Here is a 27,189-nt window from a genome sequence, read left to right on the forward strand (position 1 = left end):
ACAACACACGTTGTGACAAAAGTGCATTGGGAGTGACGTCAACAGCAGGCGCTCAGCTCATGCACAGGCAGCAGCAGGCCAGCAGGCCAGCAGCAATTTCAGCAAATTGCAAATCATTGTTGGCTGACTAGGGAAGTGAAGATAGTTGGTCACAAATGTTTGATCTTCAACAGAACTTACAACATCAATCAACATGTCTCAATCAAAATTGTACAGCCAGAAGTACAGAAAAGAGTGGGAGTCTGTACCTGCATTTAAAGGGTGGCTGAAGCCGGTAATTGGGGATGATTGACAGGCATACTGTGCTACTGCAAATCAGATATGCTTGCAAAAATGTATGACATCAAAAAACATTGTGCTACAGCAAAGCATATAAATAAATCAAAACCGTACAACCCCACAACGCAGTCTACATTACCACAGTTGGTTAAGAAAGTGGATAACTGCAAAAGCGCAGAAGCTACTATGGCAATGGCCATTGCGGAGCATTGTTCGCTGCTAGCATGCAATCATTTAGGTATGGCTTGCAAAGCTGCCTTTTCAGATTCTGTGGCAGCAACAAACTTCCAAATGCACCGCACCAAGTGCACAGAAATGATTAGGGGAGTACTGGATCCTTATTTTCTCAAAAGGGTTACATCAGATGTGGGGGATGAGAAGTTCAGTCTCCTTTTGGATGAGTCCACTGATCTCGAAATACCTGGGTGTGGTGATTCGGTATTTCAGTGCTAAAAAAAGAACTGTTGTGTCCACATTTCTCGGGCTGGTTGAATTGGAGGGGGGGGGGGCGATGCCAGATCAATAGTAAAGGCGGTAGAGTTTCTTGAGAAGTGTAACCTTAAAAAAGAGAATCTTCAGAGTATTGGCACTGATAATGCGTCCGTGATGACTGGGGTGCACAACGGGGTGCACAAGATTTTAAAGGAAGAATGTGCATTGCCAAATTTGGTACTCATCCGCTGTGTGTGCTATTCTTTACAATTGGCTGTCAGTGCAGCATCCAAAGAAACCATCCCTAGGAGTGTTGAGTACTTAATCAGGGAAACCTACAACTGGTTTTCGATTTCCCCAAAACGGTGCGAGGCGTACAAAGCAGTGTATGCCACCATTAATTGTGGCCAGAAACCCCTGCAGATCACGACGTACAAGTTGCAGTGAAGTCATTTGAGGGAGAGCAAACAGATCCTGTCAAGCTTTTGGACAATCTGGTACACCTCTTAACATCAATTTGCAGCAGAGTAGTCAACCCTATGGCAAAAATGTATGTCCTGAAGGATGCTATTAATGGACATCTCAGTCCATCACCATACCTTGGGAACCTTTTAGAGAGCACGGTGTACCAATTCAGTCTTGCACCAGAGGACAAAAGGTCATTCGGAGACAGTGCATCAACTACATTGTTGCTTTAAGCAAGGAGCTGCAAGCAAGACTCCCAGACAACCTTGAAGCCTTGCGACACATGGCCTTGTTCAGTGTTAAGGAAATGCTAAAGCACAATAAAGGCACCACTGAAATTATTAAAGTAGCTGAGCTACTAGGATACCAGCCCCAAACAATTGATAAAATTGTTTCCCAATGGAGAAACATCCATCTGTTTAGGTGGGACTCAACTGAAAATACAGTCAAGTTTTGGAGTGAAGTCAATAACTACACGGACTCTTCCGGGTCAAATCCATTTGAAGAACTGTGCAAAGCTGCACTCGCTGCCCTCTCCTTGCCACACTCAAATGCGGAGGTTGAACGGCTGTTCAGCCAAATGAGTGTGGTCAAGTCAAAGTTAAGAAATAGTGTCACTGCACACTCTCAACTCCATACTCCTGGTGTGGTATGGACTGAAGCTGGCTGGTGATACATGTTACCAGCATAAACTACCAAGTGAAGTTCTGCAGCAGTTTGGCACCACAGCAGCATACAGCTTTAAGGACACTCCATCCTCTTCTGCTGGTTCCAGCTCCGTGACAATGCAGTTGGACAGTGAAGATGAAGAGGATTTCCTTGCCAATCTATGATTCATCATATTTACAGTACGTATGCAAGGAGTGGACTTTCTGGAACTGGCGGAGACACACAGCTGGTGGTGGCAGTGTGTACTGCAGTGTGTGCAAGAACAGTGGCAATATCTGGAGGAAACCATTGAGCAGCTAGCCAGCCAAGCAGCACAACAACCTGGAGAGAGCTGCCTAGCGCACACATCATTATTTGAGTTAAGTTGCTTGTTCAAGAAGATAGCATATATACCTTGTTATTAGCTTGTACCTATAATTGTTGATCAGTTAGGTAGCATGTTAACTACCAATACACTGCTTAAAACTATAATTGTTCAGAATGTGTAGGTTTACTAGTTAAAAAGAAAATAAATAAAATGTAATTGTTCAATAATGTGTAATTGTTCAATAACTCAATGTGTTGTGTTTAAAAAAATTATGTGATCATATAAAGTGTTGTGTTTATATTACTTTTACAAAAAAAAATATGATAACAAACAAATCTAAATAACAAATGTCAAATTATATTTTTCACTGAGATGGCCAGTCAATTTGAGTAACGTTATTGTATATTCTACGTAATGACGCAGTTTTGCATCATCACGCAATGACATCACAACGTCATTTAGCAACTTTTAGCAACAAATTGACCTGCCTCTAGCAACTTCCCCTGAAAATTAGTTGGCAACACTGCCCACAATGCATGCAATGGCTGCAGCATTACGTTGGTGAAGAACAACTTCAGAAACTTGCAGTCAAAACTAAATTACCCTTGATCACATGATTTATGTGAAGTTCATGCAGTCTACATGTAGGCGCAAGTCGTAAATATTTTATCCCCATAATGCAACACACTTTGAAAGGCAGTGACCAGCAATGGCCACAGACTTGACAAAAGTAATCTGCTCGAATGAGCCCATTGTTTTTGACCCCAGGAATAGCCCTGTAGAATGACCAAGACTGATTTTTCCCATAACTTTTCCTAGTGTAAACAAACAAATACGTATGGTTGAACAATGTAAGCAAAGTACTGCCCTACAATCAATGTATATCAACTTTTTTTTAAACAAAGTTTATTGTAGAAAATATATACATATATTTACAAACAGTATAAAAAAGTCAGTTTTAAAAAAACAACTAAAAAGCCCCAAAAGCATTAATCTAACAAAAGGCTAAAATCACATTTAAGATTAGGCATCATTAGCACAATAACCTTTTAATAGTACTCCAATTTGGCACAAGAAAGGTAAACACAGATATAACATGAAAAAAGAAAGAAAACACTCAACAAGGGGCAGAGTTGTGGGTTCAGAACCCATCATCAGACTCGCCACCCATGCTCCCCAGAGAGCAGATCTGTTCCAGCCTCTCAAACTCTGAATAGAGTTTCACCTCTGAGCTCCTAACCCTACCCTGCCCCCTCCAGAAGCGTTTGACCCCAATGACCCAACAGATTCCAAACGCTCACTCATGTCACTCAGACTGGACCTTACAGAGCTGTTACTATGGAAGCTGTCGCTGTGGATGGAGCTGTAGGAGCAGTTGCTGTAATTAAAACTGTAGCCATGTGAGCCTTTGCCGTTACTGTGGTGAGAGACATTACGACCACGGGAACCTTTGCCATAGGAACCGCTACCCTGAGAGTCATTGCTAAGGGAGCCTTTGGCGTACGAGTCATTTCCATGGGAGCCGTTGCTATGGATACTGTTCTCAGTCCCTGACACCTGTCGTCCCTCCGGTTGTGAGGGCGAGGGATCCTTCTGCTGATTCTCTCCACCAGATTTCGCCACACAGGGCTCACTGGCTAACTCACTAGCAGGGACGGGGGGCACTTCCCGTGGGTCACCCTCTGGCGAGAACCCTCTGAGGGTGGCTGGCGCTCCGGGGGTGAATCCGTTGGGCTGGCCCTCTGACCGAGCACTGGGGCCATCGTCTCCCTGGAAAGACAACCCAGAGAATGAGATTGAATAGGACCCAAGCTACTGACAGATATTCACCACCGACAGACTCAGAATCTACACTGCTTAACACTTGAATATCTACCAAAGAAACACCATCCCTGACGACAATCTTAGTACATACATACTGTACACCACCCACACCCAGACTGCACTGAGACTGTATTTACAGAAGGTGCCACATCAACCTTATCTCCCGTGTCCTGGTCCCCTGCCCCAACAAGAGGCTGTCCAACACTGGAGGACAGCTGGGGTCGCCCAAGTGGGCCAAAGTCGGACTGGTCAATCCCTGCCATGGAGGCTAACTGGCCCAGTCTGAGAGACATAGCAGAGCATAGGGTATGTGTTAGAATACACAGGATAATCATTACACAACAAGTAACATCCCCTCACATCTAAACCCTCCAGTCTGGAAGTAAGTCTCAATATTTGTCCCATTGAGGTGAAACTCCACACATTCGAAGAGAAACCATTCGAAGAGAAACCATTTACCGAGGAACTTTGTGAACCCACCAATATATTTTTTGCCAGTCACAAGGCTTACCCAGCATCCTTGAGCAGGTCCAGGAAGGCATGGAACTTGCCGAAGGAGCTCTCGATGCTGTCCAGAACTGCATCGTCCTCCAGAACACTGGAGGGGCCAGTAGCAGGAGCATGCAGTGCCTCCGACAGAGAGAAGTTGATACTGCGCAGCCGAGCGTTCTCCAACTCATACTGAACAGGCAGAGCAGTTGATCGACAATTAAAACACACACACGATAAGAATAAAAAAAAGGGGCATAGGTTACAAGTCAAAAGTTGGGACACACCTACTCATTCAAGGGTCTCTATTTTTCATATTTTCTACATTGTAAAATAATAGTGAAGACATCACAACTATGAAATAACACATATGCAATCATGTAGTAACCAAGGCAAAGTAACCACCCTTTGCCTTGATGACAGCTTTGCACACTCTTGGCATTCTCTCAACCAGCTTCACGAGGAATGCTTTTCCAACAGTCTTGAAGGAGTTCCCAAATACACTACTGTTCAAAAGTTTGGGGTCACTTAGGAATGTCCTTTGTTTTCCAAGAAAACATACATGAAATGAGTTGCAAAATTAATAGGAAATATAGTCAAGATGTTGACAAGGTTATAAATAAGGATTTTTAATTGAAATAATAATTGTGTCCTTCAAACTTTGCTTTCGTCAAAGAATCCTCCATTTGCTGCAATTACAGCCTTGCAGACCTTTGGCATTCTAGTTGTCAATTTGTAAAGGTAATCTGAAGAGAATTCACCCCATGCTTCCTGAAGCACTTCCCACAAGTTGGATTGGCTTTCGTACCATACGGTCAAGCTGCTCCCACAACAGCTCAATAGGGTTGAGATCCGGTAACTGTGCTGGCCACTCCATTATAGACAGAACACCAGCTGACTGCTTTTTCCCTAAATAGTTATTGCCTAGTTTGGAGCTGTGCTTTGGGTCATTGTCCTGTTGTAGGAGGAAATTGGCTCCAATTAAGCACCGTCCACAGGGTATGGCATGGCGTTGAAAAATGGAGTGATGATCTTGTAGAAGGAAGGCTATTTTACCCTGTACAAATCTCCCACTTTACCACCAGCAAAGCACCCCCAGACCATCACATTGCCTCCACCATGCTGGACATGGCGTCAAGCACTCCATCTTTTCATTTTTTCTGCGTCTCACGAATGTTCTTCGTGATCCGAACACCTCAAACTTAGATTTGTCTGTCCAGTGTCTGAAATCTTTTGCCCATCTTAATCTTTTGTTTTTATTGGCCAGCATCCCGGAGTCGCCTCTTCACTGTTGACGTTGACAATGGTGTTTTGCGGGTACTATTTAATGAAGCTGCCAGTTGAGGAATTGTGAGGCGTTTGTTTCTCAAACTAGACACTAATGTGCTTGTCCTCTTGCTCAGTTGTGCACCGGGGCCTCCCACTCCTCTTTCTATTCTGGTTATAGCCAGTGTGCTGTTTTGTGAAGGGAGTAGTACACAGCGTTGTATGAGATCTTCAGTTTCTTGGTAATTTCTCGCATGGAATAGCCTTCATTTCTCAGAACAAGAATAGACTGACGAGTTTCAGAAAAGTTATTTTTTTCTGGCCATTTTGAGCCTGTAATCGAACCCACAGATGCGGATGCTCCAGATTTTCAACTAGTCTAAGGCCAGTTTTATTGCTTCTTTAAATCAGGACAACAGTTTTCAGCTGTGCTAACACTTGCAAAAGGGTTTTCTAATAGCCTTTTAAAATTATAAACTTGGATTAACTAACACAACGTGCCATTGGAACACAGGAGTAATGGTTGCTGGCCTCTGAAGAGCCTTTGTAGATATTCCTTTTTATTTTTTAAAATCTGCCGTTTCCAGCTACAAGAGTCATTTACAACATTAACAATGACTACACTGTATTTCGGATCAATTTGATGTTATTTTACTGGACAAAAAATTACCTTTTCTTTTAAATCAAGGACATTTCTAAGTGACCCCAAACTTTTGAACGGTAGTGTATGCTGAGCACTTGTTGGCTGCTTTTCCTTCACTCTGCAGTCCAACTCATCCAAAACCATCTCAATTGTGTTGAGGTCAGGTGATTGTGTAGGCTAGGTCATCTGATGCAGCACTCCATCACCCTCCTTCTTGGTCAAATAGCCCTTACACAGCCTGGAGGTGTGTTTTGGGTTATTGTCCTGTTGAAAAACAAATGATAGCCCACCAATCGCTAACCAGATGGGATGGCGTATCGCTGCAAAATGCTGTGGTAGCCATGGTGGTTAAGTATGCCTTGAAATATAAAGAAATCCCCGACAGTGTCACAAGCAAAGCACCCCCACACCTCCTCCTCCATGCTTCACTGTGGGAACCAGACATGCGAAGGTCATCCCGTTCACCTACTCTGCATCTCAAAGAAACGTCTCAAGGAACGTGTTGTTTAGTAGTGGTTTCTTTATAGCAATTCGACCTTGAAAGTCTGATTAACGCAGTCTCCTCTGAACAGTTGATGTTGAGATGGATCTGTTACTTATTTGGGCTGCAATTTCTGAAGCTGGTAACTAATGAACTTATCCTTAGCAGCATAGGTAACTCTGGGTCTTCCTTTCCTGTGGCGGTCCTCATTAGAGCCAGTTTCAACATAGCGCTTGGTTTTTGCGACTGCACTTGAGGAAACGTTCAGTTCTTGAAATGTTCCGCAATGACTGACCTTCATGTCTTGAAGTAATGATGGACTGTGTAGCGGTATTTATTAGAGAGGGGTAAAGATAAAGATTTTGTTCGGGCGCCAGGCAGCTATTAACGATGCTGAAAGGAAAATAATAGAATAGAGAGAGTACCACTACCAGACCCACACACATCAGCAGAAGAGACTGCCTAGAGTGTAGCCTGTTTACCAGATAGCCAGTGGAGAGAAAAGAGAATACACACCCTATAAAACCCACATCACAGCACAGGGGTAACCCCACCAAGAATACCTCATACAATAATAATAATAATAATAATAATAATAAATGGCAGAGCAATTGAACAGCAACTTCATACAATAAAGAACCCAGTCATCAACAGAGGATTTGCAGTAATATGTACTATCTTCCAGTGGAGGAGTGCAGAGGGTAAGAATGTGTGTGTGTGGAAGGGGGGGGGTGTTCATAGACACAACAAAGGCCTAATGTCCACAATCTTCTCGGCCACATGTCATTAGTACACCCCACCTCAATACAGTTCAAATAACAATACATAACTGGCAAGCAACCTCCCTTTTAACTAAAATGTCCACCAAAATACTTCTGGCAGGGCAATAATAGTCCAGCTCCAATGAACTTCAATGGGAAGTGCATTTGAAAAATAGAAAGTCTATTGCAGGGTAAAGTACTGGAACGATAGAGGGAAGAGAAAGAGAACACGAGAGATCTTAGCTGTGATTTTCAGGTGTGCAGGTGTACAGTCTGACCGTCCGATGGTTTGTATGTCAAAGCTTCGCAACAATGTTGCTACTAATCCATGCGATCCATAACCGGCGCGGTCCCAAACGAAAACAAACACGCTGAAAACAAATAAAACTTCTGCAGCATAGCACACACAATCAAACTGTCGCGCCACACAAGAGCTCCTCCCCAGAGAGCTGAAAGAGCCGTCTTTATTTCCTCCTTCCTTACTGCTGATGCGCTCTTAAAGTGGCAGCGCACGGTGAAGGCTCCGTGCAGGATTTCACCACAACTGTAGTTCCTCTTTGCTTATTTGAGCTGCTCTTGCCATAAATCACTAAAGCTAGAGACTCTTACCTCCCTCACTAGCTTTAAAGCAACAGCTGTCAGAGCAGCTCACAGATCACTGCACCTGTACATAGCTCATCTGTAAATAGCCCATCCAATCTACCTCATCCCCATACTGTATTTATTTATTAATCTTGCTCCTTTGCACCCCAGTACCTCTACTTGCACATTCATCTTCTGCACATTCTACCATTCCAGTGTTTAATTGCTATACTGTAATTACTTCGCCAGCATGGCCTATTTATTGCCTTACCTCTCTTATCCTACCTCATTTGCACATGTATATAGATTTTTCTACTGTATTATTGATTGTATGTTTGTTTATTCCATGTGTAACTCTGTGTTGTTGTGTGTCGAACTGCTTTGCTTTATCTTGGCCAGATCGCAGCTGCAAATGAGAACTTGTTCTCAACTAGCCTACCTGGTTAAATAAAAAGTGAAAAAAGAATGACTTGGTCTTTTACCAAATAGGGCTATCCTCTGTATACCACCCCTACCTTGTCACAACACAACTGATTGGCTCAAAAGAAATTCGACAAATGTACTTTTAACAAGGCACACCTGTTAATTGAAATGCATTCCAGGTGACTACCTCATAAAGCTGGTTGAGAGAATGCCAAGAGTGTGCAAAGCTGTCATCAAGGCAAAGGGTGGCTACTTTGAAGAATCTCAAATATAAAATATATGTTGAATTGTTTAACAATTTTGTATTTACTACATGATTCCATATGTTATTTAATAGATTGGATGTCTTCACTATTATTCTACAATGTATAAAATAGTACAAATAAAGAAAAATCCTTGAATGAGTAGGAGTGTCCAAACCTTTGACTGGTACTGTACATGTATGCAAGTCATACCATCTTCTCACAAAAATGGTAGAAAATTGTAAGACTAAAATGCAGAGTATACTAGTACAAAGGTTGGGATGACAGTCCGTACCTCCATGAGACGAGTGTCTGCCTTCACTCTGGCCCTCCTTTCCTCTGCTAGTCTGAGCCGACACTCCTCCAGCTCCACCTGTAGGAAAAACAGGAGAAATGCACTCCATCACTGTCAAATCAAAACACCAGTGTCGGTATGTCTGCCTGCCCGTCAGTCAGTGGGAGAGCAAACATGCCTGGTGTTTGTGGGGCTTGTCAATCAGGATGCACCTCAGTTTGAAGTAATCCCTTTTCAAAACGCCCCACTAAGTACAGTATGTGCACTGTCTGCTACCATATGGGCTTTACCTGTACACGTCTGTACTGTCTGACAGTGACCCTCTCATGAAGGCTAAGTGGTGACAGGCTTTTTGTCTCAACCGCTTCCTCCTCTCCCTCCTCCTCTGACTCAGTCTCCATTGTGACCTTGACAGTGGCAGCCCCCTGAAGAAGACCATATATTAGACATCAACAGAACCTATGATCACAACACAGGTCAGGCACATAGGGATTATATGTGGCCAGAAAGTGTCAGAATTAGTCTCTAACAGTGTGTTAGACAAATGGATTGCTTACCTCAAAGCTCTGCTCTGCCACTGTATTACCTGGAGGAAGTCCTCTGTCAAGATAGGAGGACATGAAAAGAAGAGGATATTCAACCACTCATGGAGGACAATGGAAGTTGATTTTAGTCTTCATTATTGAAATTAAGATAAATAAAGGCGTTTCATCTTGTAGGAGGAAGATTCCTGTAGTCATTCTCCTCGACGACTGCCCTTACCTCTGTCGTCCAGCACGTTCTGCAGTGCGCCATGGGATACACCTGCTGGAGCTGGGGTGTGGCTGCTGGGCAACAACTGGACTCCGCCTACCGGCCAACGACAACCTGCGTGGACCTGGGGCAGGACTATATATGGTCAACGCCGGCAGGAAATTATATGAGGTCGGCAGTTGAAAAGAATGAAATTATTAATAGAACATCACAGGGTCCATTAGTATGGTAACTACATAGGGAAGTTTCATCTCAACACGCTATGAAAGTGGATACGTCACACACGTCAAACAAAGCATTACGTACACTGGTAGCAAGCAAAGAGAGAGGATGCCGTAGCGAACTAACTATAAATAGGTGAATTGTTTAATTCCACAGTTAGCCAGAGTTAGTTACATGTATTTACTGTTGGTTAACTACCGCTATTAGACTTTTAGATACCGGGCAACCGTAATGCTACTTCCTGGCTCCAGAAAGGATGTGGTGGCTCTAGTTACATTTAGCCATTTGTGACATATCCACTGTTATAGTGTATAGTACCACAGTGTGACTGTGTGTTTGGAGGCTTAGTATTGAGAGGCTGATGGCTAAGGGAGAGTTAACAGTGACCTGGATTGTGTTCATTATGGAACGCAACCGGAAACAAAATAAATGTTTCCTATTGGACAAGTCTAGGTGGGCCCTCTATATTTCAGTTCATTGTCTTCCGTTTGGAGCCTATAATGAACACAACTGTGGGCACTTCTCTGCATCACTGGGGGAGCAAAGGTCAAAGAGAGAATGCCTTGGAAACAAATATCTACTCCCTTGAGAGTAGATGATCAAAAGTACCTATCCTAAATGTTGCTTTTCCTCTAGCTGTATTTCCCAGTATTCTTCTCTTAACGATTGGAGGTTTCTGTGAGTCTTTGAGGGCTGGGGGCTTGATCCAGGAGTACTACAACATAAAACACGGAGCACATACTACTGAGAAACCACCATCATCAACCCCAAGATACTAATACACATCTTCACACATGTATAATACAGTATGTATCGTACCACTTTGCGTTAATCACGGACACACAGCTCCCAATGTTTACTTTAATAGCCAGATAGGGACACATTTTCTCCTGGCCTACCTGAGAGGATTGACCATTAGCGTTCATGAGAACTCTTTCGATCACGGACTTCATCAGGTCGTTGTCTGTGCGAGGAGGAGAGGAGTAAGAACCACTATAACAAACTCTCAAAGGAAAAAACTGCAACCCGAGTAGATATGATCATTCTGAGATGTCTACTTCCAAAATATACCCTTTTGACAGGTGCCATGAGTAAAACAATCCCATCCAATCAGAGCAGTGTCAGTTGGAACTTACCCACCAAGGGGTTCCTCCTGATATCCAGGACACAGAGAGTGGAGTTGGACTTTAGAGCCTCCAGCAGAGACCGTGTCCCATCGTTGGACAAACCACACTTCTGCAGATCCAAGGCTAGGAAAACAATGCAAAAAACTAGAGTCAATACCACCATTAACAAAGAAGTTTTGATATAGTGTTCCTTAATATACACAACCCTGGATTCAAGCCCAAGGAAAGGTCCTAAAAAACTGACTTGAAAGTGGGTCAATGAGAACATGTCCTCTGACCTTTGACCCAGAGGTCCTCAGCCAGTTCCTGTGCTAGGGCGGCCGCCCCTCTGTCTCCCACCAGGGTGTTGCAGTTGAGAGTGACCCGGCGGAGGCCTCCCATGCCCTCGAATTCAGGCCTCCTGTACCTCAGAGATTCGGCCCAGGCTGCACTGTGCCTCCGCATTGCCTGATGCTGCAATGCAGGGGAGAGGTCAGTCAACTGGAGGTCACACACAAACCCAAACAATAAGGATGCACGATTCTGCCCAATTGTTGAATGTGTAATGACTTCAATACAGATCTTCTGAGTATGTCATACGGACCATCCCCACTAGAGGGAAACAGAGCTCACTGTAATGACAGTCACAGATGGCACACATACTCATTCCATTTATCAATTGTGTCAAGGCTTAAAAATCCTACTTTAACAGGTATCTTCACGGTCATCTACACTGACTGAAGTGGATTTAACAAGTGACATCAATAAGTGATCATAGCTTTCACCTGGATTTACCTGGTCGGTCATGGGAAAAGCAAGTGTTCTTAATGTTTTGTATACTCAGAGTATATAAACCTTGGATTGCTGGCCATTGTGCGGCTTTGAAGCCACCGGTTGGCCATATTGGTGCTCCCCAGTAGGAGCGGTCCTCCATAGGAATTCTACAGTATTTCAATTAAATTATTAAAATAAAATAATTACATGTAATACTTTTTTGTTATAGTGTGGAGAGGAACATTAGTTCTCAAAAAAATTATACTTTAAGGAAAATGTGTGTATATACAGTACCAGTCCAAAGTTTGGACACACCTACTCATTCAAGGGTTTTTCTTTATTTTTACTATTTTCTACATTATAGAATAATAGTGAAGACATCAAAACTATGAAATAACACATATGGAATCATGTAGTAAGCAAAGTAGCCACCCTTTGCCTTGATGACAGCTTTGCACACTCTTGGCATTCTCTCAACCAGCTTCATGTGGTAGTCACCTGGAATGCATTTCAATAGCAGGTGTGCCTTGTTAAAAGTACATTTGTGGAATTTCTTTCCTTCTTAATGCGTTTGAGGCCATCAGTTGTGTTGTGACAAGGTAGAGATGGTATACAGAAGATAGTACTATTTGCTAAAAGACCAAGTCCATATTACGGCAAGAACAGCTCAAATAAGCAAAGAGAAACGACGGTCCATCATTACTTTGAGACATGAAGGTCAGTCAATGCAGAACATTTCAAGAACTTTGAATGTTTCTTCAAATGCAGTCGGAAAAAAATATTGTGGTCAGATGATGCGGATGCTACGCTACAGGACTGTTTTGCGAGCACAGACTGGAATATGTTCCGGGATTCATCTAATGGCATTGAGGAGTATACCACATCAGTCACTGGCTTCATCAATAAGTGCATTGAGGTAAAGGCAAGAGCTTTCAAGGAGAGGGACACTAATCCTGGCGTTTATAAGAAATCCCGATACGGACGCCCTCAGACGAATCATCAAACAGGCAAAGCGTCAATACAGGATTAAGATTGAATCCTACTACACCAGCTCTGACGCTCTGCGGATGTGGCAGGACTTGAAAACTATTACGGACTACAAAGGGAAACCAAGCTGCGAGCTGCGCAGTGACGCAAGCTTACCAGACGAGCTAAATGCCTTTTATGCTCGCTTTGAGGCAAACAAAACTGAAGAATGCATGAGAGCATGAGCTGTTACGGACGACTGTGTGATAACGCTCTCGGTAGCAGATGTGAGCAAGACCTTTAACTTCTCTAGGGTAGGGGGCAGCATTTTCACGTTTGGATGAAAAGCATTCTTCGCTACCGTCCCACATACCCTAAAGAAGTTAAACATGTCAACATTCACAAAGCAGCGGGACCAGACGGATTACCAGGACTGGGACTCAAAGCATGCGCTGACCAACTGGCAAGTGTATTCACTGACATTTTCAACCTCTCCCTGACGGAGTCTGTAATACCTACATGTATCAAGCAGACCACTATAGTCCCTGTGCCCAAGGGAGAGAAGGTAACCTGCCTAAATGATTACCGCCCCGTAGCACTCGCTTCAGTAGCCATGAAGTACTTTGAAAGGCTGGTCATGGCTCACATCAACAGCATCCTCCCTGATACCCTAGACCCACTCCAATTCGTATACCGCCAAACAGATCCACAGATGACGCAATCTCTACTGCACTCTACACTGCCCTTTCCCACCTGGACAAAAGAAACACCTATGTGAGAACTCTGTTCGACTACAGCTCAGCATTCAACACCATAGTGCCCACGAAGCTCATCACTAAGCTAAGGACACTGGGACTAAACACCTCCCTCTGCAACTGGATCATGGACTTCCTGACGGGCCACCCCCAGTTGGTAAAGGTAGGAAACAACATGTCTGCCACGCTGATCCTCAACACTGGGGCCCCTCAGGGGTGTGTGCTTAGTCCCCTACTGTACTCCCTGTTCACCTACGACTGCGTGGCCAAACACGACTTCAACACCATCATCACAGATGATGCTGAGACACAGACAACGATGAGACAGCCTATAGGGAGGAGGTCAGAGACCTGCCAGTGTAGTGCCAGGACAACAACCTCTCCCTCAATGTGAGCAAGACAAAAGGAGCGGATCAAGGACTACAGGAAAAGGCGGGCCGAACAGGCACCCATTAACATAGATGGGGCTGTAGTGGAGCGGGTAGAGAGTTCCAAGGTCCTTGATGTCCACATCACCAACAAACTATCATGGTCCAAACACACCAAGATAGTTGTGAAGAGGGCACGACAGGAGACTGAAATGGGTCCTCAGATCCTCAAAAGGTTTTACAGCAGCACCATCGAGAGCATCCTGACCGGTTGCATCACCGCCTGGTATGGCAACTGCTCGGTATCTGACCGTAAGGCGCGACAGAGGGTAATGCGTACGGCCCAGTACGTCACTGGGGCCAAGCTTCCTGCCATCCAAGACCTATATACTAGGCATGGTCAAAGGAAAGCCCCAAAAATTGCCAGACTCCAGTCACCCAAGTCATAGACTGTTCTCTCTGCTACCGCATGGCAAGCATTACCGGAGCACCAAGTCTCGGACCGAAAGGCTCCTTAACAGCTTCTACCCCCAAGCCAAAAGACTGTTGAACAACTAATCAAATGGCCACCCGGACTATTTACATTGACACCCCCCCCTACATTTTTTCTTTTTTTTACACTGCTGCTACTCGCTGTTTATTATCTATGCATAGTCACTTCACCCCTACCTACATGTACAAATTACCTCAACTAACCTGTACCACCGCACATTGACTCAGTACCGGCGCATGTGAAAAATAAAGTTTGATTTGAAAAACCATCCAGCGCTATGATGAAACTGGCTCTCATGAGGACCGCCACAGGAAAGGAAGACCCAGAGTTCTCTGCTGCAGAGGATGAGTTCATTAGAGTTACCAGCCTCAGAAAATTGCAGCCCAAATAAATGCTTCAGAGTTCAAGGAACAGACACATCTCAAAATTAACTGTTCAGAGGAGACTGCGTGAATCAGGCCTTCATGGTCGAATTGCTGCAAAGAAACCACTACTAAAAGGAGACCAATAAGAAGAGACTTGCTTGGGCCAAGAAACATGTGCAATGAACATTGGACCAGTGGAAATCTGTTCTTTGGTCTGATGAGTCCAAATTTGAGATGTTTGGTTCCAACCACCATGTCTTTGTGAGATGCAGAGTAGGTGAACGGATGATCTTCGCATGTCTGATTCCCACCGTGAAGCATGGAGGAGATGTGATGGTGCTTTGCTGGTGACACTGATTTATTTAGAATTCAAGGCACACTTAACCAGCATTGCTACCACAGCATTCTGCAGCGATACGCCATCCCATCTGGTTAGCGATTGGTGGGACTATCATTTATTTTTCAAACACCTCCAGGCTGTAAAAAGGCTATTTGACCAAGAAGGAGAGTGATGAGTGCTGCCTCAGATGACCTGGGCTCCACAATCACCCGACCTCAACCCAATTGAGATGGTTTGGGATGAGTTGGACAGCAGAGTGAAGGAACAGCAGACAACAAGTGCTCAGCATATGTGGGAACTCCTTCAAAACTGTTGGAAAACCATTCCAGGTGAAGCTGGTTGAGAGAATGCCAAGTGTGCAAAGCTGTCATCAAGGCAAAGGGTGGCTATTTGAAGAATTTCAAATACAAAATATATTTTGATTTGTTTAACACTTTTTGGTTATTACAAGATTCCATATGTGTTATTTCATAGATTTGATGTATTCACTATTATTCCACAATGTAGAAAATAGTAAAAAATAAAGAAAAATGTACGTACACTACTGTTCAAACGTTTGGGGTCACTTAGAAACTTCCTTATTGTTGAAAGAAAAGAAAAACACATTTTTTGTTAATTAAAATAACATCAAATTGATCAGAAATACAGTGTAGATAGTCATTTACAACATTAACTATTGTAGCTGGAAACGGCAGATTTTATATGGAATTTCTACATAGGCGTACAGAGGCCCATTATCAGCAACCATCACTCCTGTGTTCCAATGGCACGTTGTGTTAGCTAATCCAAGTATCATTTCAAAAAGGCTAATTGATCATTAGAAAAACCTTTTGCAATTATGTTAGCACAGCTGAAAACTGTTGTCCTCATTAAAGAAGCATTAAAACTAGCCTTCTTTAGACTAGTTGAGTATCTGGAGCATCAGCATTTGTGGGTTCGATTACAGGCTCAAAATGGCCAGAAACAAAGCACTTTCTTCTGAAACTTGAAGGCTATTCCATGCGAAAAATTGCCAGTACTCCCTTCACAGAACAGCGCAAACTGGCTCTAACCAGAATAGAAAGAGGAGTGGGAGGCCAAGTGCACAACTCAGCAAGAGGACAAGTACATTAGTGTCTAGTTTGAGAAACAGATTCCTCGTAAGTCCTCAACTGGTAGCTTTATTAAATAGTACCCGCAAAACACCAGTCTCAACGTCAACAGTGAAGAGGCAACTCCGGGATGCTGACCTTCTAGGCAGAGTTGCAAAGAAAAAGCCATATCTCAGACTGGCCAATAAAAATAAAATATTAAGATGGGCAACAAAACACAAACAAATCTTGAGTTTGAGGTGTTCGGATCACGAAGAACATTCGTGAAACGCAGAAAAAATGAAAAGATGCTGGAGGAGTGCTTGACGCCATCTGTCAAGCATGGTGGAGGCAATGTGATGTTCTGGGGGTGCTAAAGTTGGAAATTTGTACAGAGTAAAAGAGCCTTCCTTCTTCAAGACCCATCACTCCATTTTGCAACGCCATAACATACCCTGTGGACGGTGCTTAATTGGAGCCAATTTCCTCCTACAACAGTACAATGACCCAAAGCACAGCTCCAAACTAGGCAATAACTATTTAGGGAAAAAGCAGTCAGCTGGTGTTCTGTCTATAATGGAGTGGCCAGCACAGTTACCTGATCTCAACCTTATTGTGCTGTTGTGGGAGAAGCTTGACCGTATGGTAAGTAAGAAGTGCCCATCAAGCCAATCCAACTTGTGGGAAGTGCTTCAGGAAGCATGGGGTGAAATTTCTTCAGATTACCTCAACAAATTGACAAATAGAATGCCAAAGGTCTGCAAGGTTGCAATTGCAGCAAATGGAGGATTCTTTGACGAAAGCAAAGTTTGAAGGACACAATTATTATTTCAATTAAAAATCATTATTTATAACCTTGTCAACATCTTGACTATATTTCCTATTAATTTTGCAACTCATTTCATGTATGTTTTCATGGAAAACAAAGGACATTTGTGACCCCAAACTTTTGAACAGTAGTTTATAACTTCACAAAAAAAGTTACATCCTCACTGTCAACTGCGTTTTTTTCCAGAAAACTTAACATGTGTAAATAKTTGTATGAACATAACACGATTCATCAACTGACACATAAACTGAACAAGTTCCACAGACATGTGACTAACAGAAATTGAATGTGTCCCTGAACAAAGGGGGGGGGGGGGTCAAAATCAAAAATAACAGTCAGTATCTGGTGTGGCCACCAGCTGCATTTAGTACTGCAGTGCATCTCCTCATGGACTGCACCAGATTTGCCAGTTCTTGCTGTGAGATGTTACCCCACTCTTCCACCAAGGCACCTGGAAGTTTCCGGACATTTCTGGGGGGAATGGCCCTAGCCCTCACCCTCCGATCCAACAGGTCCCAGACATGCTCAATGGGATTGAGATCCGGACTCTTCGCTGGCCATGGCAGAACTGACATTCCTGTCTTGCAGGAAATCACGCACAGAAGGAAGCAGTATAGCTGGTGGCGTTGTCATACTGAAGGGTCATGTCAGGATGAGCCTGCAGGAAGGGTACCACATGAGGAGGATGTCTTCCCTGTAACGCACAGCGTTGAGATTGCCTGCAATGACAACAAGCTCAGTCCCATGATGCTGTGACACACCACCCCAGACCATGACAGACCCTCCACCTCCAAATCGATCCCACTCCAGAGTACAGGTCTCGGTGTAATGCTCATTCCTTCGACGATAAATGCGAATCCGACCATCACCCCTGGTGAGACAAAACCGCAACACGTCAGTGAAGAGCACTTTTTGCCAGTCCTGTCTGGTCCAGCGACGGTGGGTTTGTGTCCATAGGCAACGTTGTTGCCGGTGATGTCTGGTGAGGACCTGCCTTACAACAGGCCTACAAGCCCTCAGTCCAGCCTCTCTCAGCCTATTGCGGACAGTAGGAGCACTGATGGAGGAATTGTGCGTTCCTGGTGTAACTCGGGCAGTTGTTGTTGCCATCCTGTACCTGTCCCACAGGTGTGATGTTCGGATGTACCGATCCTGTGCAGGTGTTGTTACACGTGGTCTGCCACTGCGAGGACGATCAGCTGTCCGTCCTGCATCTTTCTTTTGGTGTTTTTCAGAGTCAGTAAAAAGGCCTCTTTAGTGTCCTAAGTTTTCATAACTGTGACCTTAATTGCCTACCGTCTGTAAGCTGTTAGTGTCTTAACGACCATTCCACAGGTGCATATTCATTCATTGTTTATGGTTCATTGAACAAGCGTGGGAAACAGTGTTTAAACTCTTCACAATGAAGGTCTGTGAAGTTATTTGGAGGGTCCTGAAAAAGGGACGTTTCTTTTTTTGCTGAGTTCACACACACACACACACACACACAGTATAATTTTTATTTGCAGTGCCTTTGGAAAGTATTCAAGTCCCTTGACCTTTTCCAAATTTTTTGTTAGGTTACAGCCTTATTCTAAAATGTATTAAAAAAAATGTTTTACCCTCATCAAATCGACACACAATACTCCATAACGACAATGCAAAAACAGGTATAGAATTCTTTGCTAATTTATATTTTTAAACTGAAATATCACATTGACATAAGTATTCATACCCTTTACTCAGTACTTTGTTTAAGCACCTTTGGCAGTGACTACAGCCTTGAGTCTTCTTGGGTATGACGCTACAAGCTTGGCACACCTGTATTTGGGGAGTTTCTCCCATTCATCTCTGCAGATCCTCTCTAGCTCTGTTAGGTTGGATGGGGTGTGTTGCTGCACAGCTATTTTCAGGTCTCTCCAGAGATGTTCGATCGGGCTCTGGCTGGGCCACTCAAGGACATTCAGACACTTGTCCCGAAGCCACTCCTGCGTTGTCTTGGCTGTGTGCTTAGGGTTGTTGTCCTGTTGGAAGGTGAACCTTCGCCCCAGTCAGGTCCTGAGCGCTCTGAAGCAGGTTTTCATCAAGGATCTCGCTGTACTTTGCTCCGTTCATCTTTGCCTCGATCCTGACTAGTCTCCCAGTCCCTGCTGCTGAAAAACATCCCCACAGCATGATGCTGCTACCACCATGCTTCACTGTAGGGATGGTGCCAGGTTTCCTCCAGATGTGACACTTGGCAATTAGGTCAAGCAGTTCAATCTTGATTTCATCAGACCAGAGAATCTTGTTTCTCATGGTCTGAGAGTTTTTAGGTGCCTTTTGGCAAACTCCAAGCAGGCTGTCATGTGCTTTTTACTGAGGAGTGGCTTCCGTCTGGCCACTCTACCATAAAGCCTGATTGGTGGAGTGCTGCAGAGATGGTTGTCCTTCCGGAAGGTTCTCCCATCTCCACAGATAAACTCTAGAGCTCTGTCAGAGTGACCATTGGGTTCTTGTTCACCTCCCTGGAAGAGTCTTGGTGGTTCCAAACTTGTTCCATTTAAGAATGATGGAGGACCACTGTGTTCTTGGGGACTTTCAATGCTGCAGAAATGTTTTGGTACCCTTCCCCAGATCTGTACCTTGACACAATCATGTCTCGGAGCTCTACAGACAATTCCTTTGACCTCATGGTTTGGTTTTTGCTCTGACATGCAGTCAACTGTGGAACCTTATAGAAAACTGGTGTGTGCCTTTCCAAATCATGTCCAATCAATTGAATTTACCACAGGTGGACTCAAATCAAAACCGTTTGTTGCTTCATCATTATGGGGTATTGTGTGTAGATTGCTGAGGATTTTCCTTTATTTAATCAATTTTAGAATAAGGCTGTAACGTAACAAAATTTGGAAAAAGTCAAGTGGTCTGAATACTTTCCGTATGAGCTACAAAAGTATTGGGACAATGACATTTGTTGTTGTTTTGGCTCTGTACTCCAGCACTTTGAAATTAAAATGATACAATGCCAATTAATACACAAGTGAACTTGTCCCAATACTTTCGGTCCCCTAAAATGGGTGGACTATGTAAAATATAAAGTGCTCTAATTTCTAAACAGCTCACCCAATATGTATGTAAATACCCTCAAATTAAAGCTGACAGTCTGCCATTTAACCTCAGTAATTTTATCATTTCAAATCCAAAGTGCTGGAGTAGAGCCAAAACAACTAAAAATGTGTCACTGGCACAATAAAATACAACAATTTCTAAGATTTTACTGAGTTAAGGTTCATATAAGGAAATCAGTCAATTGAAATAAATTAGTCTCTAATCTATGAATTTCACATGACTGGGAATACAGATATGCATCTGTTGGTAACAGATACCTTAAAAAAAAAAAAATGGGCGGCAGGATCTTGTCAGCGAATCGCTGTGCATTCAAATTGCCATCGATAAAATGCAATTGTGTTCATTGTCCATAGCTTATGCCTTCCCATACCATAACCCCACCACCACAGGGCACTCTGTTCACAACGTTGACATCAGCAAACCACTCGCCCACACGACGCCATACACGTGGTCTGCGGTTGTGAGGCTGGTTGGATGTACTGCTAAATTCTCTAAAATGACGTTGGAGGCAGCTTACGGTAGGAGAAATGAACATTCAATTCTCTGGCAACACCTCTGGTGGACATCCCTGCAGTCACCATGCCAATTGCACGGTCCCTCAAAACTTGAGACATCTGTGGCATTGTGTTGTGTGACACATTTTAAAGTGGCCTATTATTGTACCCAGCACAAGGTGCACCTGTGTAATGACCATTTTGTTTAATCAGCTTCGTGATATGCCACACCTGTCAGGTGGATGGATTATCTTGGCAAAGGAGGAATGCACACCAATAGGGATGTAAACAAATATGTGCACAAAACCTTAGAGAAATACGCTTTTTGTGCATATGGAAAATATCTGGGATCTTTTATTTCAGCTCATGAAACATGGGACCAACACTTTACATGTTGCGTTTATATATTTATTTATATCTCATAATATAATTTAAAAGTATGCAGTAAGGTGTCTAATAGAATAAACGTGGAAAAACGAATGTAGACATTAATAAATGCATTTCTACAGCCAAAATATTTTTTACAAACAGTGGGGATTGACAAGATGGAGGCACAGTGGCTTCAACACAGCGCCTCCTATCAGTTATCTAGTGTATATATAAATATTTGCAAAGGAAGGGTTGGTAAGACCAAGCTCATAACAGAGATCCAGTACCTTGATGATGTTGGCCATATGCTCCGCTCCTCTCCAGGTCAGATTGCAGCCTGTGAAGTCCACTGTCTTTATAGATGGAGAGTACTTCACACTCTGGCAGATAGCTGAACATTAGAAAACACCAAATCAGACAAAAAAGATCATGTGGTAATAACTTGCACACAAGAACACATTTTCTCACTTTTCCCACTACGTCTCACTCACCTTCTAACCCCTCGTCTGCTATAGGACAGTGAGCCAAAGAGAGATTTTCCAAAGAGACACTTTTGGCTAAACCCTGGAACAACAACAAACTAGCATTAGTGGGTGCCCTGCAGAACCTTAAGTTGGTTCAGGTGAATCTGCCTCTGCAACTTGCTACCTTGGTAAGAGTGATAAGGTCTCTCTCTCTAAATGGAAGACCATGGAGTTGGAGGGTCTTGAGGTTTGGTGAAGCTGTCAGACACTCCCTGAGTGCTTTACACAGTTTGAACGTCATCTCCTTGGAGCGGATGGCTGGAATCTTCTTCCTATTGCCAGCCCTGTACCTTTCTGAGAAAGGTAAAGAGAAGAGGCCGTACAAGGAATAAGGACAGGTTATACAGCAAGGGGCTCCTACTTCAAATTGTTTAGCCTACTTGATGTTTACCTGGCTCTCCGATGCCGAGACCACTTTGGTAGCAGCTTCTGACTGCAACATGTTGTAGCTGTTTATTGATGCTCAGAGAGTTGAGTATGGGTGTCCAATCTGTCAGTTTGAGCCGATCCCCATTAAAGTCAAGCATTCCTTGACTCAGGTTTGCCTTGACTGCTGGCAATGGGACTGAGTCCTGCATAGCGCATGCATAATCATAATATGCCTCGAAGTCTTGGGCACCTCTGCGCCGAATTTGGACTGTGTCCAACATTTCCAATCTAGTGGCAGAAAAAACTAAGAGTTAACTTAAAGGACACAATATGGAGGTTTAGGAACTTGTCTGCGTCAAATTGTGGCTTGAATGTTTATTTATTTAATATCATATAGATAATATTAATACATTTTATTTAATGAAACTAGCTATATAAATCCTTAGTTTTAGGCAAACATAGCTAATACTTTTGCTCATGCCTAGTCTGATTAATCAGGCTTAAATACACAATAAATGGGTATATACAGCCTGAAACTAATGCCTGAAAAATCTTGTAAGATGTTCCTTATAAGCCCGAATGTTGAGAAAAATTACATTTAAACTTAATCTACCGGTTGTCTGTGCGGTTTGTCCATCAGCTGCTTGAAATTTGAGACAAAATATCCACAGGAAAGTATTGTTTACTCAACGTTTTAGAGAGCCAGTAGGTATATGGTTCGGTACAGCACAGGGGTAAAGTTAGTTTTATATTGGATAGTCGGTTCGCTCCTCAATAGCTATTGAATCAATCTTACCATGACATAGCCCTTGATCATGACTAGGGTTGCACATTTTGGGGACTATTCAGAGGTGGAAACTTTCCGTGGGAATTAACAGCAATATATATGGGAATTGACGGAAATATATGCAAATTAAAATTAATACCATTTAAATGTAGATGTTTTTTGCATTGGATATATTTACCATATCAAATGGAGACCGAAACATAAACCTTTTACCTTATTATAAGTAGACATAATTGCAAATTATTAAATTCTTCCAATAGAAAAAAAACATAATTTAGTTACAAATTGAACTTTAATTAAATGAGTTGACTCTTCAGATGGGATGATTTCACTCAACAACAAAAGGGAATATTGAATGATCCATCGCATCTCCCAAAAACATTTTCAACATACATCTGTAAATTGAGTCTAGAAACTAAAGCTGTGGTTGTCTTCCTCTCAGGCTTCCATGTCTTCTCCCTGGACCTCCTCAATGTTCACCTTGTGAACATCAGACTCGGAGGCGTCATCTTCACTGTCACTTTCCAACCTGGTTGAGGATGGCTCATTGTCAGGCTCAAAAAGCCTCAAATTTGCCCAGAAGGACACCCATTTTTCAACCCTTGTATTGGTCAGCCTGTTGCGTGCTTTGGTGTGTGTGTGTGTTCCCAAACAAGGACCAGTTGTGCTCTGAGGCGGCTGATGTTGGTGGGATTTGGAGGATGATGGAGGCAACAGGGGAAAGAGCCTCAGATCCACAAAGTCCCTTCCACCAGGTGGCTGATGAGATATGTTGGCACGACTGCCATATTGCATCTCCATCTCAAAGCCCTTGCTTGGAAGTGTACTTCGCCAGACTGCAAAGAACCTTGCCCTCATCCAGGCCAAGGTGGCAAGACATGGTAGTGATGACACCATAGGCCTTGTTGATCAGGATGCTCTTGCCAGCATACTTGGGGTCCAACATGTATGGGCTTCAGGCAGAAGTATTCACGCTTTTTGATGTATTTCAGAACTGCAGTTTCCTCTGCTTGGAGCAACAGTGAAGCTGGCAGGGCAGTACAGATTTCTCCTCTTACATCTGCAACCAGAGTCTGAACATCAGACAGGATGGCATTGTCTCCCTCAATCCGTGCAATGGCTACTGCTATAGGTTTCAGGAGTTTCAGGCTGCTTACCACTCTCTCCCAAAATACATCATCCAGGAGGATCCTCTTGATATGGCCATTTCTTGGAGAGACTCCTTCCCCTCCAGGAGACTGTCAAACATGATGACACCACCACCCCAATGGGTGTTGCTGGGCAGCTTCAATGTGGTGCTCTTATTCTTCTCACTTTGCTTGGTGAGGTAGATTGCTGCTATAACTTGATGACCCTTCACATACCTAACCATTTCCTTGGCTCTCCTTGAGGAGCAGATTCAATGCATGTGCAGCACAGCCAACGGGTTTGATGTGAGGGTAGGACTCCTCCACTTTAGACCAAGCAGCCTTCATGTTCACAGCATTGTCTGTCACCAGTGCAAATACCTTCTGTGGTCCAAGGTCATTGATGACTGCCTTCAGCTCATCTGTAATGTAGAGACCGGTGTGTCTGTTGTCCCTTGTGTCTGTGCTCTTGTAGAATACTGATTGAGGGGTGGAGATGATGAAGTTAATTATTCCTTGCCCACGAACATTCGACCACCCATCAGAGATGATTGCAATACAGTCTGCTTTCTCTATGATTTGCTTGACCTTCACTTGAACTCTGCATCCAGCAAATGAGTAGATAAAGCATGTCTGGTTGGAGGGTGTATGCTGGGTGAAGAACGTTCGGAAATCTCTTCCAATACACATTGCCTGTGAGCATCAGAGGTGAACCAGTTGCATACACAGCTCGAGCAAGACATTAATCAGCATTTCTCTGACTACGTTCCTCCATTGAGTCAAACAAACTTCGGATTCCAGGAGGACAATGAGCTCTTGCTATCAATAAGGTGTCTGATTCATCATTCTCACCTCGAATAGAACTAGAGGGACTTTTGTCAGAGGGTGCTTGTTGTGAGCGCTGACGGAACTTTATGCACTTGGCCAGATGATTCTGCTTCTTTGTTGCATTCTTCACATATGATTTGGCACATTATTTGCAAATGTACACAGCTTTTCCTTCTACATTAGCTGCAGTGAAATGTCTCCATACATCAGATAGTGGCCATGTCATTTTCCTGTAAAGAATAGAAAAAAATACCAAATACAATTCCATGTACAGATAAATAGTTAAGCAGTTAGATGAAACCATTCCTTTGTAAAATACATGTTTTAAGATGAAACATGTATGGAAACAGGTGAATTAACACTACTCAGTTAGCAGGCTCAAGCAAGCTAAAACACACATGGTAGCAAGAACTAACTAGCAGAAATTGTTAACAAGTTAGAAATGATTTAAACACACTTTGCTGTAGGCTACTATTTACTAGTTAACAAAAAATTGTCATATAAAATATTTTCACCCCACCCAGCATTATAATCAAAACTTACCAGTAAACATGTAGTCCTTGTCTCAGACAGTGTAGTAATGTGATGGAAGAGTGCACTGCACATGTGATGAAAGAATGCACTGTGCATGCAGAGGGTTGCAATTCCATTGAATTGGGGATAGTTTAACCAAAATATGCCACAAGCCCTAGAATTGCCTTATTTTAATCCCACAAAAAGGTTCACTGTTATAAGATAACTTTTTTTATGAATTTAAACAAAATTCCAGGGCTTAACTTCCCATGGAAAATGTCTGGGAAAATTCTGGAAATTTACTGGAAAGTTTCCGACCCTTTGTAACCCTAATCATGACTCTCAGTTCCATTATATTACAAATACTGTAAGAGTCATCGGACGAAGGCGTTTTCTGTGTGGGGGGGGGGGGTTGTTAAGAGCCGCAACGCTCGGTCTGAACATTAACACGCAATCGCTTGCGGTACGGTTTTGGAAGCATAAGGACCTTATCTTTAATATCAGCTAGATATTTAAAAAAAAAAATAACTAAAAGGTTAAATTGATACACAACTTTAGAGTTAGTGTTCCCACATGGCCATATTACAGCGCTAGGTACAGTTTTGGATGTATTCCTTTTTTCTACAGTGTGCAGTCTCCATCTCTTCCAGAATCTATATAGGGTGTCATTTCATGTACACACAATCTATTGTTTTTCCTTCAGTGCTATATTTGTACCGTATAGTGTTCAGGCACCCTGTTTTAAGCTGTTTGACCACAGTAAAAGCCCAGCAACAATTTGTATTATTCAGAACCCCATGAAATGACACCATATATAGATTCTACAGACCCTACTGAGTACTCCCCACACTTTTACATCAGCACCCAGAATAGTTTTTGCTCTATAAACCAATAGGTATTCCATATACAGTGATTCGCATTGGGGGCATTTAATTGACCTTAGAACATGTTTTAAAACCCAAATGTAATGCAAATGTCACTTAAATATGAACAAATATATATCATTGTTAATGTGTAGACAATTATGTTTCATATCATGAATACAGGTTATTGGCACCTTTCTACTATAACCTGGGGACTTGTATTGTGACTTTTTTTTATGTTGTTGATGTAGCTATAGCTAATTAACTTGCAAGTGGGCTAACTGGCTAATAATAACTATTTAGCTAGTTAGTAAAACAATTAAAATATAGCTGACTACGTTAACGTTAAAACACTGATAGCATTTGGGTATAAGCTTCAGATGAGATGCCATCCAACGTTCCTACTAGTCGCTAGCCATGACAGCTTGCTAATGCTAGCTAACGTTAGTTGGCTGCAGAGTAAATAGTGAACAGTTAGCCAGCTGTGGCCCCAGTTAAACCACAAGCTATCAATAATAAACATACATTTACTTTCAATTGTTGTAATGTCTTATGATTGTAAAGCTAGCTACCAAGATACACAACATGCAACAGCTCACCTGTCAGTTTCTCTAGGAGTTATTGTTTCCTTGGTTTCCTAACCGCGCGAACAGTCAAAACTGTGCAAACCCACCTCTGTTCCGCCAGCAAGAATAACAGCTATGGTACATAAGCAAGACATAGCAAGAATAAACCCGTGACCTCGGAGATTTTCTTTCGAAATAAAAGTCCCGCAAAGAGGATGGTAAAAAATAATACAAATGGTCGATATTCGTAACATTTTATGAAGAAATGTTAGCAGACTTAGAATGTTGTTTAACAATATGAAAAAATGAATACAGTTAATCGCTTTATAGCACACATTATATTATAACATTGACATTATTGTTAACAGCATTAAAAGTAATGATTACTATACTGAAAAACATAAACAGAACATGTAAAGTGTTGGTCCCATGTTTCATGAGCTGAAATAAAAGATCACAG

At 42.8% G+C, this 27,189-nt stretch overlaps 1 protein-coding gene across 1 annotated transcript; it reads right to left on the reverse strand.

The window, feature by feature from the left end:
- Positions 1-3,036: 3,036 nt before the first annotated feature.
- On the reverse strand, positions 3,037-26,847 carry cep78 (centrosomal protein 78). The gene is made up of 16 exons (XM_024003047.1): positions 26,763-26,847; positions 22,068-22,333; positions 21,801-21,970; positions 21,644-21,716; positions 21,440-21,543; positions 11,539-11,713; positions 11,270-11,383; positions 11,033-11,097; positions 10,743-10,848; positions 9,921-10,035; positions 9,716-9,758; positions 9,449-9,583; positions 9,159-9,236; positions 4,488-4,657; positions 4,132-4,258; positions 3,037-3,922 (listed from the first exon to the last, which is right to left on the reverse strand). The coding sequence occupies exons 2-16, from the start codon at positions 22,324-22,326 to the stop codon at positions 3,374-3,376; spliced, it is 2,283 nt and encodes a 760-aa protein (XP_023858815.1). The 5' UTR covers positions 22,327-22,333; positions 26,763-26,847; the 3' UTR covers positions 3,037-3,373.
- Positions 26,848-27,189: the final 342 nt, after the last annotated feature.

The sequence above is a fragment of the Salvelinus sp. IW2-2015 genome, linkage group LG15 (genome assembly GCF_002910315.2).
Source record: "Salvelinus sp. IW2-2015 linkage group LG15, ASM291031v2, whole genome shotgun sequence".
NCBI classification, from domain to species: Eukaryota; Metazoa; Chordata; class Actinopteri; order Salmoniformes; family Salmonidae; genus Salvelinus; species Salvelinus sp. IW2-2015.